This window comes from Symsagittifera roscoffensis, chromosome 6 (genome assembly GCF_963678635.1).
Source record: "Symsagittifera roscoffensis chromosome 6, txSymRosc1.1, whole genome shotgun sequence".
Classification (NCBI taxonomy): domain Eukaryota; kingdom Metazoa; phylum Xenacoelomorpha; order Acoela; family Convolutidae; genus Symsagittifera; species Symsagittifera roscoffensis.
Genome location: NC_087067.1, coordinates 24873743 through 24894229, shown reverse-complemented (window position 1 = coordinate 24894229; position 20487 = coordinate 24873743). Strand labels below are relative to the sequence as shown.

At 36.2% G+C, this 20487-nt stretch overlaps 2 protein-coding genes across 2 annotated transcripts in view; one reads left to right on the top strand and one right to left on the bottom strand.

Annotated features, from left to right (window-relative positions):
• Positions 1 to 20487, top strand: part of LOC134847719 (elongation factor G, mitochondrial-like) — a 540091-nt gene that overhangs the window by 269680 nt on the left and 249924 nt on the right. The gene's annotated exons all lie outside the window — the stretch shown is intronic.
• Positions 1347 to 5684, bottom strand: LOC134848660 (uncharacterized). Its single transcript, XM_063866177.1, has 4 exons — positions 5392 to 5684; positions 3104 to 3206; positions 2189 to 2577; positions 1347 to 2037 (listed from the first exon to the last, which is right to left on the bottom strand). Exons 1-4 carry the CDS (start codon positions 5682 to 5684, stop codon positions 1347 to 1349), a joined length of 1476 nt encoding a protein of 491 aa, XP_063722247.1.

Sequence of the window (20487 nt, the reverse complement as noted above, 5' to 3'; positions counted from 1 at the left end):
TGGGGTTTTTTTTTCCTCAGACAAATTTCGACTTTTTAACTAGCCATTTTTGACGGAATTTTTTTATATCATTCAAAAGGTATTGTTGTCCTGAGCTTAAATTTGAAAAGATAGTTCACCTGTGATCATTTTTCGTAAAGTTATGAGGGTTTAAAGATTGCCATTTTGGTAATTTTGACCAATTTGGGACAATTAATGCGCAATATAATTCGCGCTATTAACGCGTAAGCGGAGATTTAATCCGTCTTATAAATCGTTCCAAATTAGTTGAACGAAGCTTATTTGCTATAATTGATTTGTTACAAGGAACGAAATCTCTCTTTTTGTACTTTATATGGCGTGTGGGGGGATGCACAAATTTCATTTAACTTTTTTATGTTATTACTGCTGCTCCATAAACCTTAAAAGGCAGTCGGAACATTCAGGGCTTCGCGCTGATACGAGCAGTCTTGTTAATTTATACTCAAGAAAGTCGAGAAAGTCGAAACATAGATCGAGCACGGACGAAAATTGCCCATTCTTGGTCGGGAAACTGTCGAAACATAGGTCGAACGAACACAAATTTTTCGATCAAACAGACGGAATTCATTGTTTTTGTTAATTTAACAAATGCAGTTTAGTGCTCCTTTAATTTAGTTGTAAGGACCTGAGCTGAGCGATAAATATTTGAATCATGCTTATCAAATTGCAAGTTTTTTTAGTGACGCCGGTTGAAACAAATCTTAGATAGCTCAAATAAGTTTTGGAAGTTTTTTCTAGTTTGCCGAGAAAGTCGAGACAGTCAAAACATTCCAGTTTTTGGTCGAAAGATACCTATACGGAGTCGAACAAATAAAGTTTAAAAAAAATTCGGTCAGCCCAAAAGAGAACAATAAAGCATATCGAATTTTGGTAGAAAGTGATAAAAACATATCTGAACTGGGTCAAACAAGGTCGCACAATCTTTCTGTTGGGTCGAAAAAGTCGAAACATACCACAATTTTGTCGAGAAAGTCGAAGCATACCAAAAATTGGTCTGAACAAAAATCGAGCATCTCGAACCGGGTACCACCCTTTGAATATAGAAATAAAATGCCGGTGGTTTAAAAAGGATAACAAAAGAGAGACTTCTTTAATCGGCGGCCGCATCATTCAGTGCCACGAGCCTTTTTGCTGATAAAAACGTATATTTTTTCACTGCTGAAAAGCAAGCCTTGTTTGACAGATAATAGACATGATTAACAAAAACACTAGAAAGACAATATAATCATCTTTGTCGAAACGAATTAATTTTTGCTTTCACGTAAATTTTTGTAATCATTCATGACAACACCGACTCCTCAAAATTTCGACATAATAACTTTATTTTAAACCAAAACACTGTCTTTCACAGCCTTAATAGCCAGAGCGCAAGCTGTCAGGGTAGTATTACACGCGATTGCCGTATCAATACACCCGCACCCCCCAATCCACAGATTGTCAGTGCCCCACACTTTGGAGCAAGAGTCGGCAACTGAAGTCTCCGGGTCGTCCCCTACTCGAGTATGCCCGTGCATATGTAGAGTTGTACCGGGTGGCATAAATTGTGGATGGCTACCAGGAAGATAATCGCCAAGAATTTTTGTAGCGCGTACCATGTCGCGTAGCATGTCTTGATTCTGGTCTGCAAATTTAGCTGATTCCTCGAAATGAAACGTCGGCTGAGGCATGCCAAATAGATCTTTGTTCTCGTCTGAAAACGTGACCCGGTTCTCCGCGATTTGTTTTACCAGACCGTACCATCGAAAATCGACGATGAGTCGCGGGTCAAAATTTGAAGATGTTTCTCCGAATGCAAAAGGATCCCGGTGAATTTGACAGTGCCAACGTCGTTCAGAACTAACTGGGATCCAGCATTGAGGATCTGGGTCATCCAGTGGAATTGGAACTGGATCTTTTGGATGGAGTTTATGATACTTCTCAAGGTCATGTTTGAACCTTGGATCATCCCGAATAGACCCAATTTTATCTGAACTCAGAAGAACCTGGCAGACAGCCAGATGCTTCTCTGTTAAATATCTACAAAATATTTCACTGTTGAATTTCGAATTTGGACGACAACTATATGTCGACAAGCTTAACACAAAAAAAATATCTAGATTCAACAATTTAAAAATTTGGGTACTAAATCAAACTGGTACTAAAAACAAAAAACTAGAATTTTTCTAACCTTCCCAAAGCTCGTGGACGAATATTAGACGCATACAGTAGCTGCGCACCCAAAACAGTACCACCACAAACTACAAACTTTTTAGCATGAACCTTCATGAATGTCCGATGCAACAAGTTCTCGACCACCGCGTACTGAATTTTTGTCGGCTCATTTTCATTAAAAACAAGACGTCGACAAATATGTTGTTCCTTGATCACGAATCTTCGGGATCCCATTGGTTGTTCTTCCGGATTCTCGGCATCGTCGACTGCTGACTGCGTTGCGTATTCACCAAGAACGAATGCGGCCGAGCCCCATTTGTAGAACGTGAAGTTTTGTTCGCTTCTGTGAATGCTAAGGGGGAGATTTTGAGGTTTGTTGTTGGGATCCACCAGCTCTACGTATTCCTGCACAAGGAGATACCATTCATACTTTGACAGTTTGTCCACATTATATAAACATAAGAAGAGTGGGAACTGATGCGAGCTGGGATCTTTGGATCAAACTATTGATCCATTGGGTGGATTTTACTTTTATTGCGTACTCCCGAACATCAGAATGATAATCCTGAATGTGATCTGTGAGTTGGGATGAGAAAGGGGGTTAGAGAGGGGGGTAATGATATAAGGGGAACTATGCAGCAGGTGAGTAGAATCTATCACGACCAGACATTTCCGCCCCAGTCATTTCCGCCTCAGACTTTTCCGCCCCAAAAACCCAGTCATTTTCGCCCTAAAAGCAGTCGTTCCCGGAATTGACTGTTTTTGGAGCAAAAATGACTGGGGAAAAAATGACTGTGAGCCATAATCTATTGATATGAGTTTTTGGTTTGGCTTCAAAAATATGAACTCGGGACTCCGTCATCAAAAAATCCCATCCTAAGCCACGGCAAATTATCAGCAGAGGTATCTGTTGCAGGCTCTCCCTGACTACTGTTTGTCGGATGGAGTGATTGAAGGCATTATGAGTCATCATAAGATATCGCTCAGCCTCTTCATAGAGACTTTCCCACTCCTCGTTTGAAATTAAACTAGACCTGAACAGAAAAGTCATCTTTTAGCGATTTACAAAACCAGTAGCAAGATTGCAGTGCAAAAAATCTTTGGCAAAAAAATCTTTTAACGAAAAAATATAAAGAAAAATCCTTTTAAAAATTTTAAAATAGCCGGGGTGAACAGCTAATAGAAGCTCAAGAATCAACCTATTCAAAATATGATAATTTTTTTTCTTTTTTTGTGAAAATAATTTTATCGGTCCAATGAAGAGAGATTCTATAAATTTGATTGTCAGTCTCGAGAAAACATCGACTTAAGCAAATCTAATAAATTAAATGTTGTTCTTACTATTGAAAATGAGTAAATTAACTACTTTTCTAGTTAAATTGACAGCCGGTTAAATTGCAAGTGGTAAAGAATGTTCCGACTTTAGTCTTGAAAAATGCACATTTTTTTTCAAATTAGGTTCGTTTTTTTCTTTTTCTGCGTGGTGTGATAAAATCTAAACGACTGAATATAACCTCTGCAGATTCGAGAGTCATAGAAAAAGTCCATTTGGAAAACAGTTTGTGTAGAAAGATGACTGAAAAACGAAACAATCATAAAAAAAATTTAAAACGTTTTAAATTTTTGAAGTTTTTGTTTCCCAAATTTGCAATAAAAACTCCAAAAACTAATCCTACTCAAGTAAAATTAAATTTTCACGGCTTTTTTTGAGCATAAAAAGCTATTGTTAGCATTGTTAGCTTGTTAGGCCTTGTTGGGTCGAAAATAAACAAGAAATCAAAATTCCAAACGGGTTTTTCTCACGACTGAGTTATTTTTTGCATATATTTCAATGTTGTTTGAATCCCGACTGAGAGGGCTCTATTATGCTATATCACTCGACTCATTGCGATGATTATTTGCGGTACCAGATATTGCTTGGAAAACAAAAAAGAAACTAAAACACACCCGAATACAACGTTCTTCCTTATTTTGATTGGTCGGAACAAAAAATGGAGTGAGAAAAAAAGTTTAGGAACATCTCAAATCTGTTGATCATTTGATTATTTGCCTGCATTTTGCTAAATTTGCGTCAGAAACTAGCCTACTCTGCGGACTCAGCGTGAGAAAATAAGTTTCTGCTTTGGGTGAGTCTCGCGATCATCTTTAATGATTTTTGAACAGCATTTTCGTATCATGACAAAACCTTAGACTACTTTTCAATGAGTCTGAAGCGTTCTTAGCTGAAAATTTTTTTGATAGATGTTTCATAGATTGCTGATTAAAGCATTTCAAGGCGTCCCGCATCAAAGAAAAGTGAAAAGAAATCAATTATAATGGATGGATTTTTGTCGTCTGAAAAGTTATTAAAACAATCGATTCACATGTTCCACTCAGACAACAAAATAGAAAAAAAACTACTACAATCCGTAGTTTTTATCAATTTAAAGTTCATTTAAATTCGTTTAAGATCAATAAAAATGGATTTTTTCATTTTATTTTTGTTTTGCGTCGTGCAAAATTTTGCAAAAATTTTCTGCATTTATCGAATAAGTAATGCGGAAATTTTGCAACCCCTACCCCAACCTTTGCCCCCCTCTCCCCCCTCCACATCTGAACAAACAAAACAAATCGCTCAGATTTTTGGTTCAGATTTTTTATTTATTTTTTTTTCAACATACAGTCGGGAATATGCCAGTGTTGAAAAGTTTTGGCCAAAAACAATTGATTTTTATGGGACACGATATCCTGCAAGACAGTCTACTTACAATATTGCCCCTTGTCTTCCCAAATATTCTAAATAAATTAAGAAAGTTGTTACTTGTTGAAAGGAACAAAATTGAGAATTAGACTAATATAAAAACAGTAACAAAAATCAAAGCTGCTCAGAACAAAAGTTGAAATTGAACAAGTAGTTTACATTTTAGTTTTAAAACTTTTTTTGTGCGTTGAAACTCCCGTCTCAAATAATGAGAAAAAGCTATTATACTTGAGTTTCTTTGTCTTTATCTATAAAAGTGAAAAATAATCGATCATAATTGAATTGCAATGAATTGCAATGATTATAATTGGTTATTTTCCATTTTTATAGACACTGACAAAAAAACTCAAATTTATTCGATTTTTATCCATGGAAATCCAGTACGGGGTTGTGCATATTTTGATGAACCTCTATTGAAACTGAGATTTAATTGATACTTAGGACGTAAATGTTTATCGTAACACCTCGTTCTATTCTACCTCTCTAGAGTCGGATGAGTCCTAGGCACCGAGCAGGTCCAATGAGTCCCCATTCCCCCGACAGCGTAAGTTGCAACGGCTCTCGAAAGATTCTTACTCGGATCTTGATCTGGGTTCTGATTGGCTATCCCGTAAGTGACTTGCTTGTCGTACGGAAGCGAGTTGCAAAATGGATCAGGGACCATCCCGACTGAATTTTCAAGAGGCACAGAGAGTTTATGAAGATTGCCTTTGACGACATCCGTGAAATGATTTATATCCTTCTGATAATATGCCGCATTTTTCAAGTTCATTCCGGGTTTGAGGCTCAAGCAAGCTCCGATATCTACCATCAATACTTTGAGCTGAGAGTTGTCAAGAATTTTCCGGGCAAATGTGGCTCCAACAGGACCCGAACCAATAATTAGAAGGTCGACCTAGGCAAGTATATGTTTTAAAAATGTATAATAGAACTTTTTTTGTTTTTTAATGTTATTTTTAAGTTCTCGCATTTAGTTGAATTAAGAATTGAGCAAAAGCTCTGAAAATATCTTCCAAGTAGGTGCATTTTAGATATGGAAATGTATAAGTTTATATCACCACTATCAATTAAAAAGTAAGGCTTTTGATCAGCAGTCGAATTAATTGAGTTAATTTTTGCCAAACAATAACAAATATAACTAGCTTAAACTTTTTTGTTTTGAATTATTTAGTGCTTGTTTTTAGCGACCTGTTACAAGTTTATGAGCTATTTCCTTAAGTTTGAAACTCTCAATACATACAGCTTTTTTATTTTTTGATACCTTACTAAGGATTTTCAACATAAACTGGTAAGTATTTAATAATTGCTTAAAAATCAGCAGGGTGAAAACGTTGTAGCTTTTCAGTTAAAGTAAAAACTACAATCCGAAATGTTTGTTGCCTATATCAAATCGGATATAAAGTATTTTGAAAAGATCCATGCTTTATTTATTTAAAGATTTTACAAAGAAGTAGTTCTGGCCAGAATCTTTGATTGCTTTTTTGTTCCATTCTAGTTTGAATTTCGCACCTAACTCACCTCAAAGTCGATCCATTTTTCAGGAACAAGCGGATGTTGTAAATAATCATTCAAAATATGTGGCATTCTTTTGTTTTCGCTAAATTGTCATCAAAGTAACTTCTGATTTATCGATAAATTGTTTTTATAACTTTTTTTTCGATGAAGTGCTGTCGATAATTTTTATCGCTTCTCTAAATTGACGATATAACCAATATTTTCTGTTTGATGTTTGTCATGACCTTAACTCTATTCCTCTCGAGGTTGTATGTAAATCCTGCCATTTATGACTTCTAACCTTCTAGTTTTGTACTATTCATTCAAATAATGCAAACTAAATCGCAAATAATTCCTTAAATTATCGAATAAAACACCATAATTTTCGATGAACTCTGCCCATATGCCCACACTTAATCAACAACACCATTAAATGAACAATTAAAATTTTATAATAGTTATTATTGTCCGACTAGGCGGAAAATACAAAAATTGGGTACTTAATTTTAAGCCCTGACTTTAGCAAGTGGCTAAAACTTATAGTCAATGCCATTTTCGAAGAAGTTGAGTTTATTTGTGAACAAATTGTTTTAGAAATGAAGCTGGCAAGGGAGTCTTAATGAGAAATGATAAAACACGAGCCGGATTCATTGACACTTTAAGACTTAGAGCCGAAATCAAAAATTGAAATATTTTCACTGTATTTACATGGACGTAATTTGCGCCAAAATTAAAAAGAAAGCCTTAAAATTCTTTATCGAACATTTCAAAAAAAAGTAGAAAAGGACTATGCTTAGACAAGCCTGGTAGCTTTTCACAAATCATCGGCGAAGAGCAGAGGACAAAAATTGTAATATTAAAAATAAATTTAAAAATTTGCGATAGTTTTTTTTACCAAATTACTTCAAATTTCTCTGTTTGTTTTAAAAGCAATGTTTTTACAATATAGGTCAGTCAATTTTTGCTCGAAACTCACAAAATTATTTCAATTTTCATTTTTTCCGCTTGTTTTTTGTGCAATTTCTTGGAGTTTTTATCAGAAGCCTCTAACTGAGTGGGAACATATCTGTCTTTTTGATTTTCCACAAATAAATTGCTGTCCACTAAATAGTCCTACCGCAAAACTAACCGTTCATCGATTGCAATTTTTTGAAAGGAAATTAACAACCGATCCTGTCCTTTTGGCCCATGAAAAATGAGTTCATACAGTTTGTTTGTCGAAAATTCATTCTAGATCGAATTAAGTGATAGTTAATCCGTGGTTCAAAAACGGTTCAAGTTAGGTCAGAATTGTCTGAAAATGACGCATGGCAAGGTCGGAGTTGACAAAAAAAACTCGCAATGATTATCACAACAGTTGTCGATAAAACTTTCATGACTGTACAGAGTAGTAGAACATGAGTGTATGGAGAAAAAAAATGAAACAGACAGCCGGATTACTTGAATGCGTAGATTTAGAGGATTTGATTCTCTAGACTTGTTCGCTCTTAAAATTATAGGCACAGCCAAGTGGTTCCGTGTGTAGCGAATTCAGCGGGGCGACTGAAACGTACTACTATCTAAAATCCCGAAAAATTTAAGTTCGTGGCAATTATTCTGTACCAAACTACATTGCGTGCCCCTTTTATCACTGCTCCTATAGCCGTTTGGTCCGCTTCTTAAACGCAACATTTTCCATCTGTAATTAAATTCTGATAAATATAGATCCAATTACAAAGGGTTCCAAGTGGCCAGAATATAATCTTAATAACGTAATAGAAAAAAGGGTAGCAATTTTTTTAATACAATTGCCAACTTGCAATCACCTCACTAGCAGGTTTTCCCGAAAGAACACAAATCATTATTTCCTTGATCACTGACAAACTCGTCATCCTCGTTATCCTCGTTATCTTCACTTACAAGCTGACTGTAAAAATCATTTAGCCGCATTTTCAGCAATATGGTCGCACTTGTGGATAGACAACTGGCTCCATTTATCTCAATTGTTCCACTTACTCTGAGAACAAACTATACTGCAACCCAGTACCAATGGTTCTCTAACTAACTACGAGAACCAACCGTTAACTGACTTCGCAATAGTTCTTCTTGATAAGGGCAGTACACGCAACCTTTTCACTTAGATAATGTTTTGGAGTTCTTCTAGTTATTGCTTTGATTATGAAAGTCCCTGAAAATCCTGACAGTTACATCAGTAACCTTACGCAAAGTCCAAGCGAGGATTTCTCCCTCACGACACTTATAACAAACATGATTTTATTCAAAAGCCGCGCAAGAAAAAAGTTTTTTTTTGTTGTTTAACAGATAATTTGCCAACTTATGGGCAAGTTTTTCTGGTTCAATCTGTGTTGTAAATCAGCTTGTTTTTCATTTCAATTCAAAATTAAAGCAACTTTTTGTCTCAAAATTTTAGTTTGAAAACATAAAATGATATGAAAATCTTAAGTTTTTTTTACAACTCAAATGGGACCTCAAAACTGATTAAATATGAGAATATATATAAATTTATTATAATGAGAATAATAAATATGATTAAATAAAAACTTTCCTCAAATTTTTCATTCTGTCTCAATTATTTTTAAGTTTTACAGTTTTTAATCCATGGTTGCCTGGTTTTTTGTCTTCAAGATTTTTTTAATCCGAGCATTCACCAGTGAACACCCATTTTCTTGGTTCAGGTATAATACTTGTTTACTGTACTTTTAAAAAACTTATATTTAACCTCGCTCCAACAAAAACTCAACAGTTGGTATATCGGAACCTATTACTCCTAAATACCACCCCTCTAGTACCACACGCTCTTAGCCTGTTATTTTCTTAGAACTATAGATAAAGTTCTTCTTTTAATCCAAAATCATCTTCAAACATCATTCAATTTAATTCACCGTTATGAAAACCGCAGGCCCGTACTTGGAGCCACAATCAATTTTTTCTCACAGTAACCCTTTATCTTTAATCTCTAAAACTTTGGAAAACGGTGTCTTCCAATCCCAATTTGAGATTGTTTTTCTTTCTCTAATGGTAATCAATCTTTTCAAAGCATTCAAAAGGTTAAGTTTTTCATTCCAATGGTTGAATTGGTCTCTTTCTTTAGAATACACCGTTTTGATTAATGTGAGTTGGAACCTGGTCGAAACATACCTCAAACAGTCGAAACATACTTCAAGCACAGTCTAGTATGGCCAAGCACAGTCGAAACATACCTCGAGCACGATCGAAACACACCCAGTTCCCCGCGTTAGAAGAACCTGAAAAACATACGTCTGGAAAAAATATCACTGATTTTTGATTTTTTTAAAACCCTCAAGAGTTGAAAAAAATTCTCGAGCTTTTTATTAATGTTTTGCAGCAAAGTCAAAAATTGAAAAACTTTTAGACGAACTAGATGAAAACTACTGCAAAATTGGTTGAGAATTCAAAATAATATTCCGTATTTTTTGAATTTCAGAAAGCGTTTTTTTAAGTTCCTCTTCAGTTTTTGGCAAAGTTTTGCCAGTTTTTATCTTTGAGAAATTTTACTGCTGCGGCAATAGCCAGAACGCCTGGAATTGAATGATTTGTTGTATGAGTTCAGTCAAGATCCAGATCAACAGAAGAATCTGACTGTATGCCAATTTTTGGATTCATCATGCTATGATATGGATCGAGATTCTTGATAAATCTTGCATCATCATAGTATAATATAATTCAAGATAAAATGAACATAACGACCAATATTTGTTCACTCAGTAAAAATTACATGGCACAACCAGCAGCATTTGCAAATCAAGAATACAAAACGGATCACCAAACTCAGGTATACTGGGCAACGGCTTAAGTGGATACTCGCTAGCTGATCAAACAAGGAATGAATTAGATCATGATGGCATTGACAGCAAAAAATGTGGACCCACACATAATAATGGTACTAAAAATCATGTGATACTGAAAACGCTACCAGACCGGAATCACCCAGGTCGACAGAACCGACTGCAAAAACAGCAAATATAGTAAGAGTCAAACTCATGAACGGAAAAATAGGGGCTGAAAAACTGAACGAAAAATGAGAGGAACAGAAGTAGGACTTCATGTCTACTATACTGAAGTATATCAGAACCTGGTGCCATGTCTCTTTTATCTTTTGACCAAAAGGCAAACCCTAAACAGATGAATTATCCAAACTGTCTGTCAGAGATCTCTACGGCTTGATTACGATCACATTTGCAAAATTGAAAAGTGTAACAATTTAAAAACACACATTGTTCACGCGGAGACAGGAATCAAATGATATGATGGAAAAAGTTTCACGCAACGTTGACAGCTCAAAAATTCAGATCAGAACTAGAAAAACCTGAAGAAGAGTTTGTATAAGGTTTTTCATATCCAGCATGAGGCTTATTATCCTTCAAATTACGCTGACGTTTCAGAAGCTACCCGACAAAGAGTTGCTACGCAGAGAAGAGAAATGTAAACATAGTAAACAGACAACACAGGTGAACCCGAAACGCTGTCACGCTCCGGGAAGAAAGGAATAAACTCAAAATCAAACAAGAAACTCTGATGAATATCAGAGATCAAACTAACAGAAAACAAATTAGCGTCAAACAGAAGAAATCAAGTAACTCGGATGGAGACAATGGAAAAATGATTTTGTACGAGAGATGTCGAAAAAATTTCCGAAAAGTTATCTCAACGTTTGCCCAGAATTGTGTGAAGAATGCAATACCGCTAAGAACCAAGCAAAAATTTGCAAATACATGCAGATCACAACATGTCATTTACCAATAAATTAGAAATACTGGCATTTGAGGATAGTCTGTCGGGTGTCTGAAATAGAAGAAGAAGCGTCTTTCGAAAAAAAAACGCTTATAAACCGATTGGCAACTGTAAAAACAGCTCAGAACCAGATAAAAACAACTGAGATTGGAAGAGACTACAGATCAACAAAGGTGCAATCAATAGAAGCCTTATCTAGAGTGAATACTCAATAAACTCATATGGCCGGAAACAGGGGTAGTCCCAACTTTTTTGTCTCTAGACCTCGGCTAAATACTATTAGATTCCGTACAGAACGCAAAATTCATCTAAGGTGAAAATTGAAAAATTGTAACAACAAAAAGTCTATAAGAACCAGAGGAACATTGAAAGCGAAAAAGAAATCAGCGGGGTGAATATTATCAGACGTTGTTTTTCTCGTTATTGAACTAAAATTGAGGACAAAATGAATATTCATCTGGGGATTTCAAGGAAAATAAGGATTTCAAGAGATTCAGAATGTAATGGACCGTATCCTAAACATTATGAAGAAAACTTTGTGCTTTCTAGATGACAATTAGATAATTTCAAACGGAATGGAAGAAGAAGACAAAGTAGAAGATGTTAGCTGTTATGAAGGAAAATATGAGGGAAATCAAACGTTAAAATCTCAGCGTGATTGAGCTTCTCGAGTTGTTTCTCTCGAGTTGTTTTTCTCGAGCTTCGTTTTTAGTTTTGGTAGGTCAGTTGTTTCATTGAATTTGTTTCAGTGAACATCTGAGCACTGGTGGAGGCATTCTTTCAACTTTTCCGATCCACAATCCTGATTCTACAACAAGGCAGTGGGCTCACTCTGGTTTTTCTGTCTCGGCAAAAGCAATTGTGAATGCATAATACCACGTTTTTTTTTTCAATATATTCCTTCAATTCCACCTCCTTGCTTGTCCTTGTCAACCTTGCGTAATTGTTATTGGCTCTCGATATTCGTTTCACTGCAGTCGTGACTGCCTTTTGATGTGTTATAAAAACTCTTTTAAAGTCTTCAAGCCAATTCCAGCTGTAACGAGGAGTATATTTGCTGGGTTTTGACGTGTTTCGTAGCGAAATCATACATCTAGGTAGGCACGCTGGTTCTGAAACACAGCATTAATTTTTATTTGGCCCATAGATTTTTTTTCAATGGTTATTAGTATTCCAATTGCTGTCTCAATTATATCTAATTTTCTCACCTATTTCAAAGGGTGGGCGCCTCCTGCTGCTTGATGGCCGCTACTGCTTTTTTGTATGAGCCTCAAGCTATCGAATTGCTATCATTAACCCACCCAACTGCTATGATATTTACGAATGTGATAGGCCATTGTGGTAGTTATAGCTGGCTTGGGGGTTCCTTCTTCTCACCTACAAGCTTTTTGGCCTCTGCAGTAGGAGCAAACGCTACATTAAGTGAGATTTTTGGTACGGAGCAGCATGAGGATGGAACATATTTTGATGCATTAGAACTTTGATTTGATTCAGCAAATTGTGAAGTAGCTCCGGAAAACAAAGTCCAAAAAAAACAGGACGGATCCCATTTTGATAAAGAACTTTCTCAAATGAGGATGAAAGTAGAACCTACTGATTTAAAAGGTTCATTAATTGCCCGGATAAGTTCGGGTTGCAATAGTTGAATGACATACCATTTAAAAATCTGAAATTGGAATTGTCAGATCATCAGCTTAGAATTGCAACTGGACTCCGATTAGATTCCAAAATTTGTGAAAAAAAAATGCGTTTGCGGAAAAGATGTAACCGAAGATGGATGGCATGGCTTATTTTGTCTCAAAAAGGGAAGGAGATTCTCATGGTATTCAAATTTGATTGTCCTGTTAAAGCAGAGTCTCAAAGTCTCGCCTCCGCGCAAATTTCTTCTGTTTTAGAGCCACGACACCCCTACAGGACAGATCAGAAGCGACCAAACGAATTGACCTTCGTCCCATGGGCTGTTGGTAGCTAACTTCTGTGGGATGTAGCGGTAATTGACTCCCTAGCCCCTAGTAAAGAAGCACAGGCTCGGTTTGTAACCCCGGAACGATCGCGGCCGAGGCGGAAGATCTAAAACCTGACAAATATAGAGATTTAATTAATGATGGATACATTTTCCATCCATCAGCTTTTGGAGTTCAGACTGCCGCCGGGCCTATCACTGAGATTATTCTGCATAAGCTTGATAAAAACTAGTGCACGTGCACCGAGGAACCCAGGCAGGCAGTTTTCGTAAATCGGAACCCAGGCAGGCTGCTTTCGATGAATTTCTTTATTTATAGAGCCATTACTCTTAGAGCCAACTCAGATCAGTCTTTTTGAGTCACTTTCAATTCCAGTTTATTCTGTGCAGGTTTTGGTTTTCTCAATCTGGTTGGCTTGATTCCCAACCATCTGACTCTCTTTACTTCTATTCCCATTATAATTTACACTTCCATATCTTGAAAATTTCGAAGGGTTTTGACTAGATAATGTGATGAAGGGAGTCTTGAATATAACCTCGGTTACTATAATACTTTCGAACCTCTGATTATGAGGATTCAGTTCAACTATCGTATTTCTATCACATAACAGTAATTATATTCATGATTCTGTAACATAAAAATGCGAGAGGGCTGACAAGCAATTCAGCCGCTTGACTCTCGAAGTCTCATTTGCAGAAGCTGTTGAATTGTCGAGACGGTTTGTTTCGCTATTTTTTTTTGCTTATAAAAATCTAAAATGTACTGTATTTTTTTGTTTTTCTTCTGGCACTTTCTATCAGCTTTTCTGATACTAAATGTTTTCTCCTTTGAAACTGACTCCAGTCTCTCAGTCCCTGTGTCTTGAACCACTTCAGTGAAATTCCAAGCACTGTTGGAGGCATTCTTTCATTTTTTTGTTCCAGAATCCTCATTCCACAACAAGGCAATTGAGAAATATATTTGCTGGGTTGTAAACATATGTAAAGAGAAGTATACTTGCTGGGTTTTGACATATGTTTTGTAGCAAAATCATACATCTTGGCGGTCACATTGATTTTGAATCACGGCAATAGTTTTTTCCTGGCCGATATACACTTTTTTTCAATGGGAATCAGTAATTCAGTTGCTGTTTTGAAACATATCTAAATTTCTCACCTATTTTAAAGGCTGGGCGCCTCCTGTTATTTAATGGCCGCCTACTGCTTTTTTGTATGAGCCTCAAGCTATCGAATTGCTATCATTAACCCAAACTGCTATGGTACTTATGATTCTGGTAGTACCTCTTTTGATGTGGATTCTGACTGCATATGCAAACATAGCAAAATGGACATAGGGGACAAAGATCTATCAATTCAATGCAAAAAATGCTCTAGCTGGGTTCATCAAAAATGCAGCAAACTACCAAAAGAGACCATGGTATAAATGTCAAGAGAGGTTTCTGGTTTTGCAATCAATGTAGAGGGGCGGTGAAGCAAATGATCAAAATGTGGTGGAATCTGTGAGCGCGACAAGAATATCAGAAAGTCCAGCTGCAATCAAAGAGTCAATTGTTGATTTAAAAGGAAGGTTAATTGTTGATTTTGATTATCTTAAAAACAAACCCTTCAATGAATCTAAAACTGAAACAATTGCTGATACTCGTATCTCAGGACTGGAGGAAAACGAAGCAAAGCCAAATGAACAAATATCATCGACACTAATTAATTTCGACAATTAAGTGTAACCATATGACTAAGAGCATGATTTCGATAAATTTTTTCGCGGTGCTATTACGGGATCTTCTTTACTTCTTCATGAGAGATATTAGAATTAAGTTTTTTTGTGCTGTTTTTTTAATGTTCTCACAGACAATCCGTTTTAATTGCAGATGGCAAAATATCAAGTCTATTTGCCTCAATCTTTTCTCTGACGGAGATTGATTCTTTTATTATTTGTGGTGACTTCAGCATTCCAGAGAAAGACAGTGATAGGCGTGAATATTCTTCTGATGATTTGTTTGTTGGAAAAAGTTATTATTCATTAAATGTTGTTCTGATTTCAAATAGAAACAGAAACATGATCTATTTTATTGCGTGCACAAAATGTGACGCCGCCGCCACCACAAAAGAAATATGTTTTTATTCCCTTGCAAAAGGAAGGGAAAGGCTATTGGAATAATTCGTATAACGTTGTAAGCATTGAAAATTGAAAAGACTATTCTCATTCAATGCGAATAATAACGATTCCTCTCGTAAAGTACGAGCATACGAAACTTTCTTCTCGTAAAATACGAATGTACGAATAAAGAATACGAAGTTAAGAAGTAACTTCTCATTTGATACCAAAAAGGCGTGATTTCCCCATTTGAGTATAAATAGAAGCTCAAAACTACGGGAATTCATTCCCAATAATATCTCTTCTAACACCAACACCGCTCTCTTCAACCACCCCAACCATTCCCTAAAATAATATCCAATCTCAGAAAAAAATATCTCTAATCTCACCGTTAAAATAGATATTGAGTCAAAAGGCAACGTGCTGTAAATTCATACTAACTTCTTTTTTTAATAAAATATTTCTCAGCGAATTTTAGATTTACTTTCTGAGATAGAAAGTAGAAAGGACTCTTTATTCCTAGCGAGCGTTTTGTCCGACGTATATAGTTTTGGTAGCGTAATAAATTGGTGCGACCAGTGAGGCTCACCTTCTAAAAAATTCGCTAAAATTGCTAAAGTCTCAAAAAGAGATAAAAAGCAAAGATTCCAATTCTCAAACTGGAGAATTGTTGAAATTTCTCTTACAAATAAAGAGAAGTAACAAATTTCCAAACCGGAAATTTAAGTTTTCCAAATAAATTTATAAATTTTTCTATCTTTCTTTTTAAGTTCTACACTAAATATAAAATGGCTGATACCCCAATATCCCATCCCAACTTGTCTTTAACGACACTTTTGGGAAACGATCCGAAACAAAAAGCTACAGCATTTTGGAATTCAGTTGAACACAAAATTCTTTTCTCATTAGGTCAAAGACCTGCTGATAATGATGCACGACGCAGCTATGATAGCAGACAACGATCCCGATTCGGATCATTGTTAACTGATACATCTCTTCAATGGTTCAATGATAATGTAACCAATGCTACTACATGGGCACAACTCAAAGATCTCTTCCTAAACAGATTCACTGACGGACGAGATCAATTCAAACATAGAATTGATGCTGAAAATGCAGCTCGCCAAGATGGCGAATTAATAAAAAATTATTTCCACAGAATCAAATCTTCTGTAGATAGAGGATGGCCCGAAAGTATTGATGTAACCGTTCATGCTACTGAAGATGCTCAAAATGCTAAGAGAACCATACAAACCAGACAGAGAAGTCAAAAGTATATTGATTTCTCAATTAAGGGACTAAGACCTCTAGCGCTTAAACAAAAAGCTCATGAATACATGATAGAGCATCCAAGTGCCAATTGGGATCAATTCACAAATCATGTAATCACTAAGGGTCTAACATTCCTTGTTGCTACTGATCCTGCTAATAAGTCAACAACGGATAAAATGACTTCATTAGAAACTCAAGTTAAAGAACTAACTAAATTGATCAAGAATCAAGAAGTTAGTGCAATCAATAATCAGAATTCGTTTCAACGACGTCACCCTGGCATCAAGGGAAGACCTAACAGTACACAATTTTGCGAATATTGCAGAATGAATGGACATTCTATATCTAGATGTTCAAAAAAGCAAGTTCAGGACGAAGTAAATAAGTTGCGAAAAGAGCTCACAACAAAAAATGAACGAAGAGTTTCATTTGAAACCGATTATAAACGAAATCGAAGACCGAATTAATTCCCCAACCGGGGTAACCCTAAACCAAGCAACCGGTTCTACACTAAATTCTACACTAAATATAAAATGGCTGATACCCCAATATCCCATCCCAACTTGTCTTTAACGACACTTTTGGGAAACGATCCGAAACAAAATGCTACAGCATTTTGGAATTCAGTTGAACACAAAATGCTTTTCTCATTAGGTCAAAGACCTGCTGATAATGATGCACGACGCAGCTATGATAGCAGACAACGATCCCGATTCGGATCATTGTTAACTGATACATCTCTTGAATGGTTCAATGATAATGTAACCAATGCTACTACATGGGCACAACTCAAAGATCTCTTCCTAAACAGATTCACTGACGGACGAGATCAATTCAAACATAGAATTGATGCTGAAAATGCAGCTCGCCAAGATGGCGAATTAATAAAAAATTATTTCCACAGAATCAAATCTTCTGTAGATAGAGGATGGCCCGAAAGTATTGATGTAACCGTTCATGCTACTGAAGATGCTCAAAATGCTAAGAGAACCATACAAACCAGACAGAGAAGTCAAAAGTATATTGATTTCTCAATTAAGGGACTAAGACCTCTAGCCCTTAAACAAAAAGCTCATGAATACATGATAGAGTATCCAAGTGCCAATTGGGATCAATTCACAAATCATGTAATCACTAAGGATCTAACATTCCTTGTTGCTACTGATCCTGCTAATAAGTCAACAACGGATAAAATGATTTCATTAGAAACTCAAGTTAAAGAACTAACTAAATTGATCAAGAATCAAGAAGTTAGTGCAATCAATGATCAGAATTCGTTTCAACGACGTCACCCTGGCATCAAGGGAAGACCTAACAGTACACAATTTTGCGAATATTGCAGAATGAATGGACATTCTATATCTAGATGTTCAAAAAAGCAAGTTCAGGACGAAGTAAATAAGTTGCGAAAAGAGCTCACAACAAAAAATGAACGAAGAGTTTCATTTGAAACCGATTATAAACGAAATCGAAGACCGAATTAATTCCCCAACCGGGGTAACCCTAAACCAAGCAACCGGTTCTACACTAAATTCTACACTAAATATAAAATGGCTGATACCCCAATATCCCATCCCAACTTGTCTTTAACGACACTTTTGGGAAACGATCCGAAACAAAATGCTACAGCATTTTGGAATTCAGTTGAACACAAAATGCTTTTCTCATTAGGTCAAAGACCTGCTGATAATGATGCACGACGCAGCTATGATAGCAGACAACGATCCCGATTCGGATCATTGTTAACTGATACATCTCTTGAATGGTTCAATGATAATGTAACCAATGCTACTACATGGGCACAACTCAAAGATCTCTTCCTAAACAGATTCACTGACGGACGAGATCAATTCAAACATAGAATTGATGCTGAAAATGCAGCTCGCCAAGATGGCGAATTAATAAAAAATTATTTCCACAGAATCAAATCTTCTGTAGATAAAGGATGGCCCGAAAGTATTGATGTAACCGTTCATGCTACTGAAGATGCTCAAAATGCTAAGAGAACCATACAAACCAGACAGAGAAGTCAAAAGTATATTGATTTCTCAATTAAGGGACTAAGACCTCTAGCCCTTAAACAAAAAGCTCATGAATACATGATAGAGCATCCAAGTGCCAATTGGGATCAATTCACAAATCATGTAATCACTAAGGATCTAACATTCCTTGTTGCTACTGATCCTGCTAATAAGTCAACAACGGATAAAATGACTTCATTAGAAACTCAAGTTAAAGAACTAACTAAATTGATCAAGAATCAAGAAGTTAGTGCAATCAATGATCAGAATTCGTTTCAACGACGTCACCCTGGCATCAAGGGAAGACCTAACAGTACACAATTTTGCGAATATTGCAGAATGAATGGACATTCTATATCTAGATGTTCAAAAAAGCAAGTTCAGGACGAAGTAAATAAGTTGCGAAAAGAGCTCACAACAAAAAATGAACGAAGAGTTTCATTTGAAACCGATTATAAACGAAATCGAAGACCGAATTAATTCCCCAACCGGGGTAACCCTAAACCAAGCAACCGGTTCTACACTAAATTCTACACTAAATATAAAATGGCTGATACCCCAATATCCCATCCCAACTTGTCTTTAACGACACTTTTGGGAAACGATCCGAAACAAAATGCTACAGCATTTTGGAATTCAGTTGAACACAAAATGCTTTTCTCATTAGGTCAAAGACCTGCTGATAATGATGCACGACGCAGCTATGATAGCAGACAACGATCCCGATTCGGATCATTGTTAACTGATACATCTCTTGAATGGTTCAATGATAATGTAACCAATGCTACTACATGGGCACAACTCAAAGATCTCTTCCTAAACAGATTCACTGACGGACGAGATCAATTCAAACATAGAATTGATGCTGAAAATGCAGCTCGCCAAGATGGCGAATTAATAAAAAATTATTTCCACAGAATCAAATCTTCTGTAGATAAAGGATGGCCCGAAAGTATTGATGTAACCGTTCATGCTACTGAAGATGCTCAAAATGCTAAGAGAACCATACAAACCAGACAGAGAAGTCAAAAGTATATTGATTTCTCAATTAAGGGACTAAGACCTCTAGCCCTTAAACAAAAAGCTCATGAATACATGATAGAGCATCCAAGTGCCAATTGGGATCAATTCACAAATCATGTAATCACTAAGGATCTAACATTCCTTGTTGCTACTGATCCTGCTAATAAGTCAACAACGGATAAAATGACTTCATTAGAAACTCAAGTTAAAGAACTAACTAAATTGATCAAGAATCAAGAAGTTAGTGCAATCAATGATCAGAATTCGTTTCAACGACGTCACCCTGGCATCAAGGGAAGACCTAACAGTACACAATTTTGCGAATATTGCAGAATGAATGGACATTCTATATCTAGATGTTCAAAAAAGCAAGTTCAGGACGAAGTAAATAAGTTGCGAAAAGAGCTCACAACAAAAAATGAACGAAGAGTTTCATTTGAAACCGATTATAAACGAAATCGAAGACCGAATTAATTCCCCAACCGGGGTAACCCTAAACCAAGCAACCGGTTTTGGGATAATCAAAACAGATCTACTAACAATTCAAACCCTAGCCAAAATAACTATGGCATTCGCCATAATTATAACTACAACGGAAACAATTTCCAAAAGAATAATGCACAATCGTCTTTCAATACCAAAAGGTCCCAAACCTATGATGATAGGTATCCCAGAGAAAACAAATTCAGAGAAAATGAACAAGTTCCTAAACAGTTCTACGACCAAGAAAATAGGCAATTCAATAGTAACCCTAGAGGTCGACAATATAACACTGGAAGCTATAATAGCAATAACAGTCGAGACTCAACGCGATCTCAATCACCAAATTTTAGATCGAATCAAGAACAGTCCTAAACTACCCACTGGGTTGAGGAAGAAGTCAATTACTGTGATGCGATCACTGATTTCTTTCCTTTAAACTATTGAAGTCTCCGAAACCAACCGATAATAGTAA